This window comes from Lagenorhynchus albirostris, chromosome 10 (genome assembly GCF_949774975.1).
Source record: "Lagenorhynchus albirostris chromosome 10, mLagAlb1.1, whole genome shotgun sequence".
NCBI lineage: Eukaryota > Metazoa > Chordata > Mammalia > Artiodactyla > Delphinidae > Lagenorhynchus > Lagenorhynchus albirostris.
Genome location: NC_083104.1, coordinates 31,749,675 through 31,769,341, shown reverse-complemented (window position 1 = coordinate 31,769,341; position 19,667 = coordinate 31,749,675). Strand labels below are relative to the sequence as shown.

The 19,667-nt window shown below is 36.5% G+C and overlaps 1 protein-coding gene and 1 pseudogene across 2 annotated transcripts in view; one reads left to right on the top strand and one right to left on the bottom strand.

Annotated features, from left to right (window-relative positions):
• Positions 1 to 2,612: 2,612 nt before the first annotated feature.
• On the top strand, positions 2,613 to 5,867 carry LOC132527783 (ATP synthase F(0) complex subunit C2, mitochondrial-like; annotated as a pseudogene).
• A 3,629-nt stretch (positions 5,868 to 9,496) lies between these two features.
• The window catches only part of DENND6A (DENN domain containing 6A), a 51,499-nt gene continuing 41,328 nt past the window's right edge, over positions 9,497 to 19,667 (bottom strand). For both annotated transcript variants that reach the window (XM_060161530.1, XM_060161531.1), the window contains 8 exons: positions 17,266 to 17,331; positions 17,113 to 17,177; positions 16,439 to 16,528; positions 14,591 to 14,644; positions 14,375 to 14,484; positions 13,711 to 13,813; positions 12,413 to 12,487; positions 9,497 to 11,940 (listed from right to left, as the gene is read on the bottom strand). In XM_060161530.1, the coding sequence (XP_060017513.1) occupies positions 11,809 to 11,940; positions 12,413 to 12,487; positions 13,711 to 13,813; positions 14,375 to 14,484; positions 14,591 to 14,644; positions 16,439 to 16,528; positions 17,113 to 17,177; positions 17,266 to 17,331 (695 nt within the window). In that variant the 3' untranslated portion in view covers positions 9,497 to 11,808. The remainder of the gene's footprint in view (positions 11,941 to 12,412; positions 12,488 to 13,710; positions 13,814 to 14,374; positions 14,485 to 14,590; positions 14,645 to 16,438; positions 16,529 to 17,112; positions 17,178 to 17,265; positions 17,332 to 19,667) is intronic.

Below are 19,667 nucleotides of genomic sequence, written 5' to 3'. Positions count from 1 at the left end.
GCTGTAGGACAACCTCAAGCAGCCTAACACGTGAGGTAACTGATGTCCCTGAAAGAAGGGAAGGGGGACAGAAAAAATACTGGAAGAAATAATGACCAAAAGTTTTCCAAATTTGATTACAACTATAAAACCACATATTCAAGAAGCTCAACTGACCCCATACAAGAAACCTGAATAAAACTACATCAAAGCCTATCATTATCAAATAACTCAAAACCAGTGACAAAGAGAAAATCTTAAATGTAGCAAGAGAAAAAGAGACTTATTAGCTACCTAGGAACAAAGATAAAGATGACATATTTCTCACTGGAAATAATGCAAGCAGGAAGACAGTGGAGCAGCATTTTAAAATACTAGAAGGCAAAATAACAGCCTAGAAATCTATATGCAGCAAAAAACATCATTTAAAAAGAAGGTAAAATAAAGATATTCCCAGACACACAAAAGTTGAAAATTCATCAACAGCAAATCTGCACTACAAGAAACGTTAAAGGAAGTTCTTCAGGCAGAAGGATAATTATACCATAAAGAGCTACACAAAGGAATAAAGAGCACCAGAAAAGGTTAGGTAGAAGAGTATACATGTAAGAATTTGTTTTCTTACTATTTAAAACTTAAAAAAAAAATAATGAACTATTTAAACAAAACTAACAATAGGGCTTCCCTGGTGGCGCAGTGGTTGAGAGTCCGCTTGCCGATGCAGGGGACATGGGCTCGTGCCCTGGTCTGGGAGGATCCCGCATGCCGCGGAGCAGCTGGGCCCGTGAGCCATGGGTGCTGAGCCTGTGCGTCCGGAGCCTGTGCTCCGCAACAGGAGAGGCCCGCATACCGCAAAAAAAACAAAAAACAAAAAACTAACAATAATGTATTGTGGTATTTATAACTTATGTAAAAGTAAAATCCATGAACAATAATATTACAAAGGCTGGAAGGAGCCAAACAGAAGTACACTATTATAATATTCTATACATCAAGTGGCATAATATCACTTGAGGGGAAACTGATAAGTTAAAAATGTGTGCTGTAAATCTTAAAGCAGCTATACTAAAATAATAAAACAGAGTTATACTTAATAATCCCACAAAGGAGATAAAACAAGATCATAAATATTCCATTAATTCAAAAGAAGTCAGAAAAAAAAGAAAAGGGGAACAAGAGCAGATAATACAAACAGAAAACAAATAGCAAGATAATAGATTCAAATGTAGTTTTTTTGTAACCATAGCAATAATCACAGTAATTGTAAATGATATAATTATACCAATTAAAAGGGAAAATTTGTGAAATTGGATAAAAAAGCAAGAACTAGGGAATTCCCTGGCAGTCTAGTGTTTAGGACTTGACACTTTCACTGCAGTGGGCCTGAGTTTGATCCCTGGTCAGGGAACTATAAGACCCCACAAGGCATTCAGCGTGGCCAGAAAAAGGAAAAAAAAGCAAGAACTACATTACCTACAAAAGTATTTTATTTTATTTTATTGAAGAGCTGGCTCTTTTAAAAAATATTTATTTATCTTGGCTGCACCAGGTCTTAGTTGTGGCACGCAGACTCCTTAGTTGAGGCATGCAGGCTTCTTTTTTTTTAATTTTTATTTTTTTATAAATTTATTTTATTTACTTCTTTTTGGTTGCATTGGGTCTTCATTGCTGCGTGCAGGCTTTCTCAAGTTGTAGTGAGCAGGGGCTACTCTTCGTTGCGCTGCGTGGGCTTCTTATTGTGGTGGTCTCTCCTGTTGCAGAGCATGGGCTCTAGGTGTGTAGGCTTCAGTAGTTGTGGCATGTGGGCTCAGTAGTTGTGGCTTGCAGGCTCTAGAGTCCAGGCTCAGTAGTTGAGGCACACGGGTTTAGTTGCTCCGCAGCATGTGGGATCCTCCTGGACCAGGGCTCGAACGCACGTCCCCTGCATTGGTGGGCAGATTCCCAACCACTGTGCCACCAGGGAAGCCCCCATGAGGACTTCTTAGTTGCAGCATGCAGACTCTTAGTTGCAGCATGTGGACTTCTTAGTTGCGGCATGCAAACTCTTAGTTGTGGCATGCATGCAGGATCTAGTTCCCCGACCAGGGATCGAATCCAGGCCCTCTGCATTGGGAGTGCAGAGTCTTACTCCCTGGACCACCAGGGAAGACCCTACGAAAGTATTTCAAATGTAAAAATACAAGTAGGTAAAAGTATGGAAAAGATATATCATGCTAACAATAGTCATAAGAAACCTGGAATTCTATTAATATCAGACTAGATTTCTGAGCAAAGTATACACAAATCTACAATTATGGTCAAGAGATTTCAATAGCCCTCTCTTAATAACTGACGGAACAAGAAGGCAGAAAATCAGCAAGGACGTGAACAACACTATCAACAAACTTGACCTGACATTTATATAACACTCTACCCAACAACAGCAAAATACACGTTGTTCTCAAGTGTACCCAGAACATTTACAAAGATAAACCATATTCTGGACCATAAAACGAATCTTAAAAATTTAAAAGGACTCAGATCATACCAAGTATGTTCTCAGACCACATTAAATGAAATTTGAAATCAAGAACAAAAAGATTTTTAGAAAATCTATAAATATTTGAAAAGGAAATAACACTTCTAAATAACCCATGGATCAAAGAAATCCTAAAGAAATTATAAGGTATTTTGAACTGAATGAACATAAATATAGAACGTATCAGAATTTATGGGATGCCACTAAAGCAGTACTTAGGGGAAACTGTATAGCACTAAAAACCTATATTAGAGAAGAGAAAAGGTCTCAAATCAATGACCTCAGCTTCTACCTTGAGAAACTAAAAAAAAAAGACCAAATTAAAACCAAAGTAAGCAGAACAAAGGAAAGCCAAAAGTAAGAATCAATGAAATGGAAAATGGAAAAACAGAAAATCAATATAACCAAAATCTGGTTCTTTTAGAAGATGAATAAAATTCATAAGCCTCCAGTATCAGGAATGAGAAAAGTTACATCACTATAGTCTCTACAGATAATAAAAGAATAACAAGGGAATATTATGAACAATTTTATTCCCTTAAATGCCACCACTTAGATGAAATGGACACAGTTCTTGAAAAACACAAAATACCAAAGCTCACTCAAGAAGAAATAGATAACCCTAACAGCCTTGTATCTTTTTAAAAGTTGAAAATGTAAACACCTTCCCACCAACCATCATTTAAGGAAGAAATAATACCATTTTGACACAAAGTCTTCCAACTCAGTCCATGAGGCTTGATACCAAAACCAGACAGTCATTACGAAAAGACTACAACCCAATACTGCTCATGAACACAGATGCAAAAATTCTAAACAAAAATTGAGCAAATCAAATCCAAAACTATATGAAAAGGATAACATATCAAGGCTAAGTGGTGTTTAATCCCAGGAATACAGTTGGTTTATCATTCAAAAGTTGATCAGTGTTAACAAACCAATTATATTCATAAAATGAAAACAAAACAAAACCATATAATCATCTTAATAGATTCAGAAAAAGCATTTAACAAAATCCAGAGTCCATTCCTGATAAAAACTCAGCAAACTAGGACTAGAAGAGAACTTCATAAACTTGATAAAGGACATCTACAAAAAACCTATAGCTAATATCAGACCTAATGATAAAAGTCTGAATGCTTTCCTTTAAGATCAGGAATAAGACAGATGTCTAGTCTCATACATGTTATTCAACATTCCATTGGAGGTTCCAGCCAGTGAAATCAGGCAACAAAAATAAACAAAAGTCATCCATATTGGAAAGGAGAAGTAAAACAATCTTTATTCATAGATGGCATGATCTTCTATGTAAAAAAATATGATGGAAAATGCCAAAATAAAGCTACTAGATCTAATAAATGAATTTAGTAAGGTAGTGGGATACAACATCAATATACAAAAATCAACTATATATTAGAATTTTGAACTGGACTTTTTAATGAAAATTGAAAACTGAATTTTATAAAGTGATATCATTTACAACAATATCAAACATATGATAGGCATATGGGTAAATCTGACAGAAGATGTGAAAGATTTGTACCTTGAAAACTATAAAATACTGCTAAGAAATTAGAGAAGACACAAATAAATGGAGAGATATATTTTGTTCATAGATCAGAGACAATTTTAAGATGTCACTTCTCCCCCAATTTACAATCCCAATCACTAGCAGTAATTTGTGTAGAAATTCATAAATTTCTGCTTCTTCAAAAGACCTGTTATGAAAATGAAAAAAGGTATATAAACTTTGGAGAAAAATTTTGTAGACCGTGTATCTGAAAAAGAATTTGCATCAAGAATATATAGCGAGCTTCCCTGGTGGCATAGTGGTTATGAATCTGCCTGCCAATGCAGGGGACACGGGTTCGAGCTCTGGCCTGGGAAGATCCCACATGCTGCGGAGCAACTAAGCCCATGCGCCACAACTACTGAGCCTGAACTCTAGAGCCCTCGAGCTACAACTACTGAGCCCGCGTGCCACAACTACTGAAGCCTGCGCACCTAGAGCCCGTGCTCCACAATGGGAGAAGCCACTGCAATGAGAAGCCCACGCACCGCAACGAAGAGTAGGCCCCACTCACCGCAACTAGAGAAAGCCTGCACACAGCAACGAAGACCCAATGCAGCCAAAAAATAAATAAATAATTTTAAAAAAGAAAAAAGTATAGAGAACTCTCAAAATTCAACCACTAGAATTTAAACAACTCAGTCTTTAAAAAGAGCAAAGATTTTAACAGACACTTTACCAAAGAACATATACAGAAGACTAATGGAAAGCACATGGAAAGATGTTCAACATCACAGGTCATTAGGGAAATGCAACTTACAATCCCAGTGATACAACAATACAAGCATATTAGAATGGCTAAATTTAAAAAGGCTGGGCAGGGAATTCTCTGGTGGTCCAGTGGTTAGGGCTCCATGCTTCCACTGCAAGGGGCACAGGTTTGATCCCTGGTCGGAGAACTAAGATCCTGCAAACTACACGGCATGGCAAAAAAAAAAAAAAAAAAGGCTGAGCATACCAAGTGTTGAGTAGGATGTGCAGCAACTGAAACTCTCATACACAGTTGGTGGAAACAAATTAGTATAACCACTCTGAAAAAGTCTGGCAATTTCTTAAAAAGTTAAACATTCACCTACCATATGATTCAGCTATCACACGCACTATCACTCCTAGTATTTACCCAAGATAAAAGGATATATATGTCCATACAAAGACTTGTACATGAGTGTTCATAGCAGCTTTATTTGTAATAGACAAAAACTAGAAATGACCCAACGTCCATCAACAGGTGACTGGATAAGAAATTTGTGTTATAGCCATATAATGGAATACCACTGAGCAATAAAAAGAATCAACTATTTAAACATGCAGTATGAATGAATCTCAAAATCATTATGCTGAGTGAAAGAAGTCAGATCACTCTCTGCACTGGGAGCCACTTTCCTGCCACAGCCCCTTACTCCCCTCCCTGGTGAGGAGTACCTCTGAGCTGCTGGGCCGACCACTGTCTGCAGTAGTGATGAAACAACTGCAGATGCTGACAGATGAGAGCCTCAGCAGCTTGGCAGCCTCAGGGTTCTTGACCTCACTTATCCCTAGGCATAGCTTCCAAACCAGTGCCACTGAAGGGACACTGACACAGCAGCCACGTTCACTGGGGCTGGGGCTGCCACAGTTGGGGTGGCTGGGATTGGCACTGTGTTTGGGAGCCTCATCCTTGGTTATGCCAGGAACTCTTCTCTGATGCAACAGCTCTCCTCCTATGCCATTCTGGGCTTTGCCCTCTTGGAGGCCATGGGACTCTTTTCCCTGATGGAAGTCTTTTCCATTCTCTTTGCCATGTTAAGGAGCCCTCTCTAACTCCCATAGTTCTTTCTACCGTGTCTAATTGGCCCTGTATGTTCCTTTTCCTACACATCCCCAGGCAGCCTGGGGAAAGTGGTTGGCTCAGGGTTCGACAGAGGGAAGACAAATAAATACTATGTTAAGATGATTAAAAAAAAAAAAAAAGAAAAAAGCCAGATCAAAAAAAGAAGTACATACTGTGTGTAAAACCTAGAAAATACAAACTAATCTACAGTGACAGAACACAGATCAGTGGCTGTTTGGAAAGGGGAGGCAGGATGGAGTGCAAAGGAACATAAGAAGATTTTGGGGGGGTGACAAGACATATACCTATCTTGACTGTGCTGATGGGTCTATGGGTGTATTCAAACGTCCAAACTTATCAAATTGTACACTTTGTGTTCAGTTTATTGTATGTCAATTACACCTCAGTAAAGCTGTTTTTTAAAAACACAAATTTCTGGATTCTATCACCAGAGCCTTTGGCTGTAAAAATATTTACCCATTTCATTCGATCAAAATCAATCATTTTGATAGCTTCCTACTGAGGTCTAAATATCCACTCACTTAACAGCAAGTATGATAACTTGGGAACATAAAGTTACTATTTTTCAAAATTATCTCAATATAGAAGCAACTTATACTACAAAGTATTCGTCCTGGTGGATACGGAAAAATATGAGGGATAGTAAAAAAAATAAATAAAGGATTTATGAAGTTTAGCTTTCTAATGGCTAAGCAGAAATAGTATGATGACAAAGAAAATGGGGAGGCAAAAATAAACAGAAAAGCCGACGCACCTATGGTCATCTAATCTATGACAAAGGAGGCAAGAATATACAATGGAGAAAAGACATTCTCTTCAATAAGTGGTGCTGGGAAAACTGGACAACTACATGTAAAAGAACGAAATAGAACATTCTCTAACACCATACATAAAAATAAACTCAAAATGGATTAAAGACCTAAATGTAAGGCCAGACACTATCAAACTCGTAGAGGAAAACATAGGAAGAACACTCTTTGACATAAATCACAGCAAGATCTTTTTTGACCCACCTCTTAGAGTAATGGAAATAAAAACAAAAATAAACAAATGGGACCTAATGAAACTTCAAAGCTTTTGCACAGCAAAGGAAGCCATAAACAAGATGAAAAGACAACCCTCAGAATAGGAGAAAATATTTGCAAACGAAGCAACTGACAAAGGATTAATCTCCAAAATATACAAGCAGCTCATACAGCTCAATATCAGAAAAACAAACAACCCAATCCAAAAATGAGCAGAAGACCTAAACAGACATTTCTCCAAAGAAGATATACAGATTGCCAACAAACACATGAAAGGATGCTAAACATCACTAATCATTAGAGAAATGCAAATCAAAACCACAATGAGGTATCACCTCACACAGGTCAGAATGGCCATCACCAAAAAATCTACAAACAATAAATGCTGGAGAGGGTGTGGAGAAAAGGGAACCCTCTTGCACTGTTGGCGGGAATGTAAATTGATACAGCCACTATGGAGAACAGTATGGAGGTTCCTTAAAAAACTAAAAACAGAGCTACCATATGATCCAGCAATCCTACTCCCAGACACATATCTGGAGAAAACCGTAATTCAAAAAGATACATGCACTCCAATGTTCACTGCAGCACTACTTACAATAGCCAGGACATGGAAGCAACCTAAATGTCCACTGATGGATGAATGGATAAAGAAGATGTGGTACATACCGTCTTTGGAAGATTACTGAAATATAACTCATCCATAAAAAAGAACGAAATAATGTCACTTGCAGCAACATGAATGGACCTAATCTAAAATTAAAATTGGAATCTAAAAAATGGTACAAATGAACTTATTTACAAAACAGAAAGAGTCACAGATGTAGAAAACAAACTTACGGTTACCAAGGGGGAAAAAGGGGGAGGGATAAACTGGGAGATTGGGATTGACATACACACTACTATATATCGAATAGGTAACTAATAAGAACTTACTGTATAGCACAGGGAGCTCTACTCAATATTCTGTAATGACCTATATAGGAATACAATCTAAAAAAGACCAGATATATGTATAATGTACAACTGATTCACTTTGCTGTACAGCAGAAACTAACACAACATTGTAAATCAACTATATTCCAATAAAACTTAAAAAAAAAATTTAAACAGAACCCAAGCCTAGTGTTAACACTAGTAAAACGGATGAAACCTATGATAATTAGACAACAATAATCTTAATTTGAAGAAAGGCATAGCATGGTATTCAAGTAATGGGTAACAGAGAAAGGCTGGTGTTCAAAAGTCCAGAAATAACACTGGAGACTAGGATATAGCAGAATTCTACTGCCATCTTCTTTTTCCTCAACATTTGTGCATCATAAGATAGGCAATGTTATAACTGCAAAATAAATGTCATAAACCTATTTCATTAACCATCAACCTTAAACTTGCTTTTCTAAAAATTGGTTAGATGTGGGATATATGTTAGGAATCATGATTTTGTACCTTGTATCAAATGCTTTATCTATTTCAAACAAACAAGGAAAATTCTCGGAGCTCTATTAACAAATACTAATTTCTATTGATATAATAATAAATACCATAATTCAACCAAGTTGTAGATGGCATATAAGTACTGTATCTTCAATATAGAAGGGATATCAAGTTATTAGTGATAATTTAGTCATTATTATGAGTTAACATATTTTGTTATTTAAATGACATTTATCCATAATTAGAGAAGGTTTTTGCCTTCTTCAACTATCTGTTTTTAAAGGACTAATATTAGAAAGTTGGTAGTTAAAATTTTTCCCCCAAGTTATGCTAAAAGAAGAAAGTAAAATTCAGGTATATAAAAACAAGTGAGTTAAGTTATGGGCAAGTGAAAACAAAAGGACAAATTTTAAAGGCATCTCTCCTAAATGTACCAATATATTTTACAGTATACTTTGAAGGATATTACCCAGTAACTTCAAAAAGGAGTAACATCCAATATATTTTATTATTAAAAAATAAATTAAGGGCTTCCCTGGTGGCGCAGTGGTTGAGAGTCCGCCTGCCGATACAGGTGACACGGGTTTGTGCCCCGGTCCGGGAAAATCCCACATGCCGTGGAGCGGCTGGGCCCGTGAGCCATGGCCGCTGAGCCTGTGCGTCCGGAGCCTGTGCTCCGCAACGAGAGAGGCCACAACAGTGAGAGGCCCGCGTACCGCAAAAAAAAAAAAAATTTTTTTTAATAAATTAATTAAAATCTAAAGAACGGTATTATATACTAGCTACTTTCAAAAAAGAAGAGGAAGAAATAAAAGTAATTTGAGATTTAAGGTTAGAAAAGAAAAGGTAGCAAGCGGAGAATCTAACAATACCTAGATTATTAAGCTAAAAATTTTTCATCAGAACATTTCACAAAAATCAAGACACTGGTAGGAAGGATATGAAATCACTTAATTCTGTCTGTTAATAAAATGGACTATTCATCTGTTCATAATGAAGTAAACAGAGGAAGGTTTTCATTTAAATAAAAAAAATAAGTTAGAAACTAAAAGGAATCCCATAATGCAAAGGTTTCATTTACTCTGCATTTTTTCAAGCATTCCAATCTTACTCAGAAATAATACAAGATATCCAAGGGCTTTAAAATCTAAGGCCTTTAATTAGTTTTCAGTAATGACCATAAATGCCTTCTCAAAACCCCTTTCACTGAAAACAGAAGGCACTAGGCATTACATAACACCCTGAAAGCAGTGATTCCTTCTGATGCTGGTGAAGATACACATTAAATGGCAGGTTTTAGATCTTAATGTCTCCTCCAGGAAAAAAAAAAAAAGACAGCTCTGAAAATCACCCCCAAAATTAAAGTTACCAGTCTTTCTCAGGTTCCCAATGCAATTTTAAGTTATTTTTACAAGTACATAATTTGAAATTAATAGATAAACCCGGTAAGTATGATATGGTTTTCAACATGTGTTAGGCTTTTTGTTAAGTACAGTAAATATGAAGATACCGTTATTACGCTAATTGGCATCCTTTGCTTCTCTTTAGCTGTGCAAAATAAAGTTGAAATGATACATCCTGTAGTGGTATAATTTAAAAAATCCTTGATATGACACTTGATATAACAACTTTCAAACTCTGGTCACAAACTACATATAAATTGTTAGATTATTAAAATACACCTTTTTGAAAAATAATAAGATGACCATTTATACCTAAATAAGGTTTCCCAGGAAGATATGAAATACTTTAGCATATAAAAGTAGTTGCCCCTTTTCCATGAGGACAACAGTTGTTTCACAAAATAACTCATGTGATTCCTTTCAAATGCCACATTCTCTCCATGACTTTGAGGTATGCTTCAAGAGACTTGTACCCATGAGAAAAGGGCACATTTGGATAGAAGACCACAGTTACAAACACCAAGGACCCTTTCTTAGGTCAGGAGTGCCCTTAAGAGTTACATTAACAGAGAATAAGAGATAGCTCCTGAAGCCATTTCTTTCACAACCTACAACTAAATTTGGATATGTAAAGGGTAATTCAAGACACAGCTATTTACATATGTGCTATGTCATGTGTGCCTATTTTAAACAGTGGCTTCTTCAGGACACTCCTATTCAAACACTAATGAAAAAACCTTATTCTACCAAACCACAATCTTCTATTTTTGGCAAGGTAGTATAGTGTAAACAAAACAAAACAGAAACAAACAAAAACAACAATGACAAAAAACTAGCTATAACAGTGATTGAGGCAAAAGTTCCATGTCAAACAACAGTAGGGAAAGTATTCTGAGAAATATTAATTTTGGGGGAAAAAACCCTACCAAACAAATAATGCTAGAAATCAATCTTATAATCGCTCAAATGACTATCACATAAAAGTTTTAGGGCTTCCCTGGTGATTGGGAGTCTGCCTGCCGATGCAGGGGACAAGGGTTCGTGCCCCGGTCCGGGAAGGTCCTGCGTGCCGCGGGGCGGCTGGGCCCGTGGGCCGTGGTCACTGGGCCTGCGCGTCCAGAGCCTGTGCTCCACGGCGGGAGAGGCCACAGCAGTGCGTACCGCAAAAAAAAAAAAAAAAGTTTTACAAATGCCTTTAAAATAAGAATAGTTGTTTTAAAAAGTAGCTGATTATGAGGTTTATAATTAGAATGTCTTTGAAAAACAGACAAGCTAATTAACTTGGGCCCAATTAGCAAAGGTAAGAGGAAATAAACTCTTCCATAATTAATACTAGATGTCTTCTTCCCTTTGGTGAAACAGATTAAATTTGAAACTGGTATAGAAAATAATGAAATGAAACCTCTATGACAATTAAAAAAAAAACACCAATGCCACTAATAATGAACCCAATGGGAGGCAAAAAACATATTTTTAAGCAATGATTACTCAAAAGAATGCCTTATAAAAAACTACATATAATCACGTTAAGAAAAAGCTTCAAGACTAGCAGCTGGGCTTTGTGAAACACGTAGGACAACGGAAGGCACTACAAAAGCATTAATCACTCCTAACTACAGTCTGACAGTTCAGTCTTTTCCTTCTTCTTAAGAAGATAGCCAGTGTGAATGTCATTTTTATATCCCCCTGAGTTTTATCATGATTGGGCAGAGAAGCACCAATTTAAAAAAATATCTGCAATGCCAGCACTGCAGTTTGGAATCGCTTAAACTGATGGCCCCACAGGTCTCTCATAAGAGCACTTTAGAACATGATTAAAAATATAGAAATGCCTTTTGGTGTTTCAGTATTAAAGTGGAACCACCACAGATATCCATTTTTTTAAAACTAATGCACTAAAAAGGTCTGTTTATACAGTATAGTCTTTCAACCCTGTAGCTAGCATTCACGGCTATTTTCCGCTCCGAGAGATATTGGGCGTCTGGTTGAAGTGTCAGTATGCTTCATGATGTACAATCCTTTTGGCTGGAAAATCCTGGCAAATATCATGTCATGCCCGTTTTGAGCAGTATGCCTTGTAGGTCCTCTGGCAATGCTAAAATAATTGCATCTATATGCGTCCGTAACTTTTCCATAGTGTCAGGTTTCACAGGTAAATGCTCTCGATCAGCCTGCAACTATATAAGGAACATTTGGAAGCATTTAAATTACCTTTTGAGGCTGTATTAATACAGTATATTCTCTAAATAAACAGTTTTAATGGTCAAAGATTTGGAAACTTCAGGCTGAGACCAGAATTTACAGAATCTATAAAAAAGCAAAGAACATGCCACTTTAACAATACAATTGCTGAGCTCGAAAAAAGACTTCATGTAAATTAATAGATAATATCAACGCAGACCATGTGGTATTAAATGTAAGTCACAATGTTTTTTGTAAAGCTCATTAGACTCCATGTAAATAACTAAAAAAAATATATGGCTTCATTATGATCTGCTTGAGTGACCAAGTATTTTCAGTCAGATCTACCATCAATTGACCAATCATAAGTCCTCTCATTTAAAAATTTACTTCTCTGATACATCAAAGCTATCACCTCAAATAAGAGCAAAACAACTTCACAGATCTTTGGCTGCTTTGGCTACATACCAGCTTGTTTTTTAGCTTCAATACAAGGTCTACTGTTTCTACTTCTGTGTGTTTCTGGGTCCAGTGAAGTAAGTCCTAGAAGAATAAACAAATCTCAAATCAGTAAATACTCAAAATAATATTCAAATCATTCTATTTCAATAGGCAAGGCTACTGGGAAGAAAGGACAGGAAGGAAAAGGAGAACAGGGTATTTAACCCAGACATAGCATTATAGTACAATTCTGTACATAATATTCTGATAATGTGAATCAGATACTTTTTGACATTAGCCAGAATGACTGTCTAATATTCAGAAGTAAAACACAATGGAAGAAATTCCTTTCTGGCCCTTTTAGATCAATCAAGAGAAACAAAATTGGAACTTAAGGTACGATACTAACCCCTAACTCCACTAAGTATTGAGTAATTTATAAGGTACATCAACTAACAAATCAAGATAATTGCGAACATGAATATATTACTGTATACAAACTTTGCATCTTCAAATAAGCTCTTCCTGGGCTTATTTGTGGTTGCCTTCATGGTATTCTTTCTCTGAAAACCGGTCACTGAGAGTTTATGATTAGAAAGTTAACACTGAGGCTAGCCCACCTCAAGCTAAACACAAATTGAGACTATCCTTTATATTTTTAAAAGTAGCTTAATTTAAAATAGTCTGCTGACAAATTATAGAATACGAAAAAGTCCAAATACAGGAAAAATATATTAATAACTGGGAAAGGTGAATAACGCATGGTGGAAAAGGTGTTGAGTTAGACTGCTCGGATCTGAATTCTAACTCCATCCAGTGGTATGCTAGTAAATATTTAACAACTGGCTCTCAGGAAAAGTTCCTGGTTTATACCATTTGCCAGTTGCTGTGGTGTAATTCTCCCTCTGTAGCTGATTTCAAGCTACCAACCTGAGATCACTGAATACAGAGCTGGGAAGAGATGCACACGGCTGGCTCTTGTGAGCCAGTGCAAGTGGGCTCGAGCACACTGCTGGTTCCACTACTTAGCAGTGATGTGATCTGAAGCAAATCACTTAATTGATTAATGGATCACTCAATTGTCTCAATTAATCACTCAAGTGTCTCATAACGCAGATCATAACACACCTACTTCAATGAACTATGAAGATTAAAAGACTGTCCATTTAAAGCACCTGCACAGTCCTTGGCACATGGCACATGATCTGGAAAAGTTAGCTATTACTATTTATAAAGTAGTGGATATGGATATAACCTTTCAGCCTCTATGAATAACTTTATTTTCAATAGTTGTTAATCATCACACAAACGTGCTGTTTTCTAACCTCTTCACAAAGAGCTTCCAGATGGAGTGCCTCCAGTTTCTGGGTCATTTCCTTCCTCCGGGTCTTGAACCAACCATCAAAATTTGGAGATTTTAGAAAATGCCTATAAAAATAAATTTTTAAAAAGCAAAGTTTGATTATGACTTAACTTCCTCTCAATACTTTTTCTACCGATAGCTAGGAGAACCATGTGAAACAATGTAATTTTTTTAAAAAAAGAATATGTTGGATTTCCCTGGTGGTCCAGTGGTAAAGAATCTGCCTTCCAATGCAGGGGACGAGGGTTCAATCCCTGGTTAGGAAACTAAGATCCCACGTGCAGTGGGGCAACTAAGCCTGTGCGCCACAACTACTGAGCTCACGCGCCTCAACTAGAGAGCCCACACGCCACAACTACAGATCCCACAAGCTCTGGAGCCCGTGCGCTGCAACTACAGAGCCCACGCGCTCTGGAGACCCTGTGCCACAGCTAGAGAAGCGAAAACCCACACAACACAACTAGAGAGAAGCCCGCACACTGCAATGAAGATCCTGCATGCTGCAACTAAGACGCGACACAGCCAAAAAATTTAAAAAAAAAAAAAGGATATGTTTAAGCCCAGTTTTTTGTTTCATTTTTAAATAAACCTCTATAGATGGATGAAATAGAAAAAAAAGGACCAACCGGTAAAGTCCAATCCAATCGCCTTTTATTCTAGAGGTCAGCTGAGGTCCTGTTTTCTCAAGTGTTTTCATAAATTCTTCTGGAAGGAACTGTCTTAATTGGGGTGGACTCTAGAAAACATGACATACTGTATTTTAAAATTAAAAATGGATATATTCACAGAAGTTAACTGCAGTTAGACAACTCAAATAGGAATTTAACTGAATATATTTATACCTTCCATGGAGAAATGCTTTTCTGCAAAGGCATCAAGCTTGCCACATATCTTTCCTAAGTCCAAGAAAAAAAAGTTAGTCAAAGTCAGGTGTTCTTACCGAGAGAGTCTTCAAAAATGTTTAAACTGACCTACTTAAAAAAAGTGGGCTTCCAAGTTTTTCATCATATGCTCTTTCAATGGACATCAACAACACCATCACCAGTCTCAATAGATACACTAAATTTAGATTGAATTGAGAAGTCAGACTTCCAATAAAAATTTAACTAAATCTCAGATAATCCAAAGAACTACCTATTTTTAATGATAATAATTAACCTTATTGAGTAACTGTGTGCCAGAAAATGTACTCAACATTTTACATGCGTGATCTCTTTTAACTCTTGCAACTATCCTTTGTGGCAGGTATTACTGGGAAACTGAGGCTTCGAAAGGCTAAGTAACCTGCCCAAGTTCACACAGCTTGAACTTGAATTCAGGTCTACTTGACTTCAGCCCATGCTCTTAATTAAGCACTACAGTAAAGTTCACTTAATCAACTTAAGCAAGTTGATTTAAATGGAACAAAATAAATTGACATCTATAGACTAAGAAAAAATATTTCTTCCCGAAGTATAATAGCAAAGATTTCCAGACTGCCCTCCTATAATATTCCTAGATAGATTACATTAACAACTACACGAGTCTCTCTCTGATGCAGTCTCCAGACTAGGACCACATCATGGTACTGCCCTATACTGTGAGGCATAACTTTTAGTAATTTAACATGATGTTCCACTGAACTTCAAAAAATAATTATATCATCTAGTCATTTATTTCATAAATATTTATTGAGTGCTATCATGTGACAGACTGAGGAAAGGTAATGAACAAGACAGATAAGGAACTTCATCACGGAACTACATTCTCACAGGTATCATATCAAATTGTGCTCAAGAAAATAGTATCAGATTTGAAAACTTCTGCTCTTTCCATTACAGTAAATGCAGATGATAATGGCAGCTACCTCATAGAGTTGTTAGGAGAATTAAACAAATTGTTGCTCTCTAGCGCCAGTGCTTGGCAGTCTTAAGAAAGCACCTGCTTAGCTCTGCATAGTGAAGTTCTTCTTCCCAGTGAAATCTATTTAGCCCAGACCATGATCCTAGGGAGTTGCTATTTAATTCTTTAGAAAGTATAATCAGTAAACATGTTTTTTCACCTGCACAGTATCCTGGGAATGAAATATTGGAAGTCTTGGGTATGCTCTGCAAGGAATAGGTACTATTGTAGGATCTTGGATTAATAATAGAATCCTAAAATGTTCAACCTCATCTCTACCCCAATGCCTCCTTCAACCAGTTCAAGCTTTGTCCTGATACCTCAGACGAAATGGAAATATGAGCATACAACATCACTGCTTAAAACCTCCCCATCTGCTTGGGGAGCACAATCTGACTCTCTTAGCATGAAATAAAAAGTACCGATCAAAAAATAAATAAATAAATAAATAACATCAGAGAAAGAAGCTCCAGTAGAACCTTTTAAGGTGCAAAATTCAATAATTATATAATATTTCATAAAAATTATCTCATTTGAGATTCACAACAACCCTGAAAAGTCTTTAGGGAAAGTGTAATCAGCCACATTTTACAGATAAACAAATTGAGGGTCAAAGAAAGGAAGTGACTTACCAAATTACACAGCTAATACCAGAACAAAGAATTCAGGTGTCTTGCAAAGGGCTCTATTTTAATCACTACACACACGAGCAAGCAAAACAATTTAAGATAAAGTTTTGGTGGATGAAAAAAACATTCATGTGCCCTTCAACAAAGCATTAAATTAAGCAAATACATATGCTAACTTACTAATGGAATGATGAAGCTTTGTGTCAGTTCCAAAAAATAACGTCGGAGAATAACGCTTTGAGCCTCAGAAGGACGCTTCTGTTGTACACCCTTAAAAGAGGAAAAAAATGAGAACCTATACTCTAGTGTCAGAGAATACAAAACAATGAATGCTTATAGAAGTTTAGCTGATATGTAAATATGTATTTTACTTGATAGGAAAAAAACCCTAGAACTTCATCTTGAAGTAATTTAATGTGAAGTTCACTGTGCAATATCCTGTAAAAAAATCCTTAGAGAAAAATATAAGACATTCATCCCATACCTTAAAATATTAGCTCACAACAAAGACTATATTTATTTCATACTTGTTGTATTAACAATATTTACATTTTCCAAAAAAATGCTAACTATCCTATTAGGTGTTAAGCTACCTCATAGTACAGTCCACGACTTTCTCACTATAACTCCTAAGTTTTCAGGAAGATTGGCACTAGGTTGGTAGCTGCAGTCCCATATTTCTAGCCCATAATTGCTGCTACATTAGTCTCCTGATTTTCATGAAGCTTTGGTTCAAAGTCCAGAGTCCAGAAAGACCTCTTTTCATATTATTGTACATAAAGCACATGTTGCTTTACTGGATACTGCATACCTGAGTAAGGAAATTTAAATTAATAATATGAGCAAGTAATCACCTTCTGCAATTGTTTCATGATTTCTTCATCTCTATTTAGATATGGCTTATAAGAAGTATAAACTCCTAAGAAGTAAAGAAAAGAAAATGAGGTGAGCAGTATGACCCATTTACCCATATAGTATGTGTTTTAAAAATTAATAAAAGTCAATACCAGGTTTAGAATCCAGAGTCTTTAGGTTCTTCAATTTTTTCACTTTAACCTGCTTAGGAATTTCACCTGAAGGAAACATCATAAAGATTCTTATATTTATTTGAATTTCACATATCACGAAACTGGAATTTTCTAAGACTGATAATCCACTAACTGTTATGTACTTAGGGATGCTGTAGCTAAGGTATTCTTAACATCAGTGAATATTTAAGAGTTTATTCCTAGTACTTTAAAACTGGATAAAGGGAACACTGGGCTATATAACAGCATTACAGAAACAATTGTGTAAATTATATAAAGTGGATATTTGATCTTTCATTAATATCTATCACTACTTTAAAATTTCCCTTTTTGTCACTCAACTTAAAATTTAAAATCTTTGTGCTAAATATATGAAACATGAATAAGATACCATTTTGAATATGATGCCAAATATAATACCATTTAAGAGTAAAGAGAATTGAAAGCAACTCCTAAGTTAGTATGAAGATGTAGTATTCAAAGATTTTTTTTCTAGTACCGCCCCAAATTCTGCTTTTGCAGTGTAGAAACACTGCCACCAGGTGGTGATAGTGGAAGCCACAACCACGGGCCTGAGCCACAGGTGGACTGGACTCTGGACTCCTAAGCAGGGGTGCTGTGTTGCAAAAAGGAGTATGAAGTAAAAGAGAGAAAAGATTACAGGATGAAATGTATGCTTTGTTGAATACTGCTCCTGGGTAGAAAGAAAATCTGAAGACATGTGCAGCAAGGAAAGAGAAGAAAGTGAGCTACTGTAGCTCTGTGGAGGAGATTTAAAAACAAGAGGCTTTGGGGACAGACTGAGAAACAATAGAAAAGAGTCCAGAAACACTCAGGTTTCTGGAATGTTTCTGATTTATTAGCTCACAGTTTTTACTTTGTCAACTTATTCTATATATTCCCACATACTAATTCTTATTTATTTATTTATTTTTTGGCTGCATTGGGTCTTCGTTGCTGCACGCGGGCTTTCTCTAGTTGCGGTGAGAGGGGGCTGCTCTTTGTTGTGGTGCATGGGCTTCTTATTGCAGTGGCTTCTCTCCTTGAGGATCAGGGGCTCTAGGCGCGCGGGCTTCAGTAGTTGTGGCACGCGGGCTCAGTAGTTGTGGTGCACGGGCTCTAGGCACGTGGACTCAGTAGTTGTGGCTCACAGGCTCTAGAGCACAGGCTCAGTAGTTGTGGCGCATGGGCTTAGTTGCTCCATGGCATGTGGGATCTTCCCAGATCAGGTATCAAACACGGGCCCCCTGCATTGGCAGGCGGATTCTTAACCACTGCGCCACCAGGGAAGTCCCCACATACTAATTCTTATGAGAATGTCTCTCATCTTGAATGTCATCTCACGGTTTTGCTTTCCAGAGTTCAGAGTAGCTTTTCGTCAGAAGATTTGTAAAACTTTTTTTTCTTAAAGTGCGGAATTAATACATATTTAACTACACAGATAACTAAATTCAAATCACTATCTGTCTCTGACTCTGAGAACCCAAAGAACATCACATGTCAAAACTACAACGCTTTGAATAAGTCTAAATATTTCTGTGCCTACTTTCTGTTTCCTTTTGTCTAGATCACAAAGGACTTGCAACTCCTGTATCCACCAATGCCATTTATTATATATTATTTCCTGAAATTCACTGTGCAGAGGAACCAAATATCAGGGAAGAGAATAATTCAGCAGTAGGTTTCATATATTCTTTACATTCAGTAAGTTCTAGGTAATAACGAAGATATATAGTGATCCATATCAGCTTTTTTTAAAAGGCAAAGACAAGAATACTACCTGCGCAGCAATCTTCACTCACACAATTCCCCTCTGATTCAAGGGACCTCATCAGGTGTAAGATGCATACTGAACTCTAACCCTAGCCACTATAATTCTTACACTGTAGTACATAATAGACATAAAGAAAACTAGTCATAAAGATACATTGTTTATTGCCAAAAAAAGTTAAATGGTATTTGTCAAATACGTCTGGAAAATAAAATAAGAATGCCAGAAAATGAACTGAAGTCCTACAATTACAGATGTTTATTTTAATTAAAAAATACTTATTCAATGTCTGTTATGTACATGCACATAAGAGAGGGGTTTAACATTATTAAATTAATAATGTTCTGCACATTTGCATAACAATCTTCTACATTTAGGTCAAATGTTTTACCTTTGATTAAATCATCAAACCCAATTTCTGGTTAGAAATTCAGTTTATAATGTGATCCAATATACACTAGTAGAATTACTTTCTCTTTGAGGAATACTTGTTCAGTACCATTATCCTAGCATTACATTTCTTCATTTAATAGGATTTGGGTGAACTAAAACTAGGTATAACCCATAAGAAGTAATCCCTTTATAGCACGAGGAATGATCCCTCTGCAGG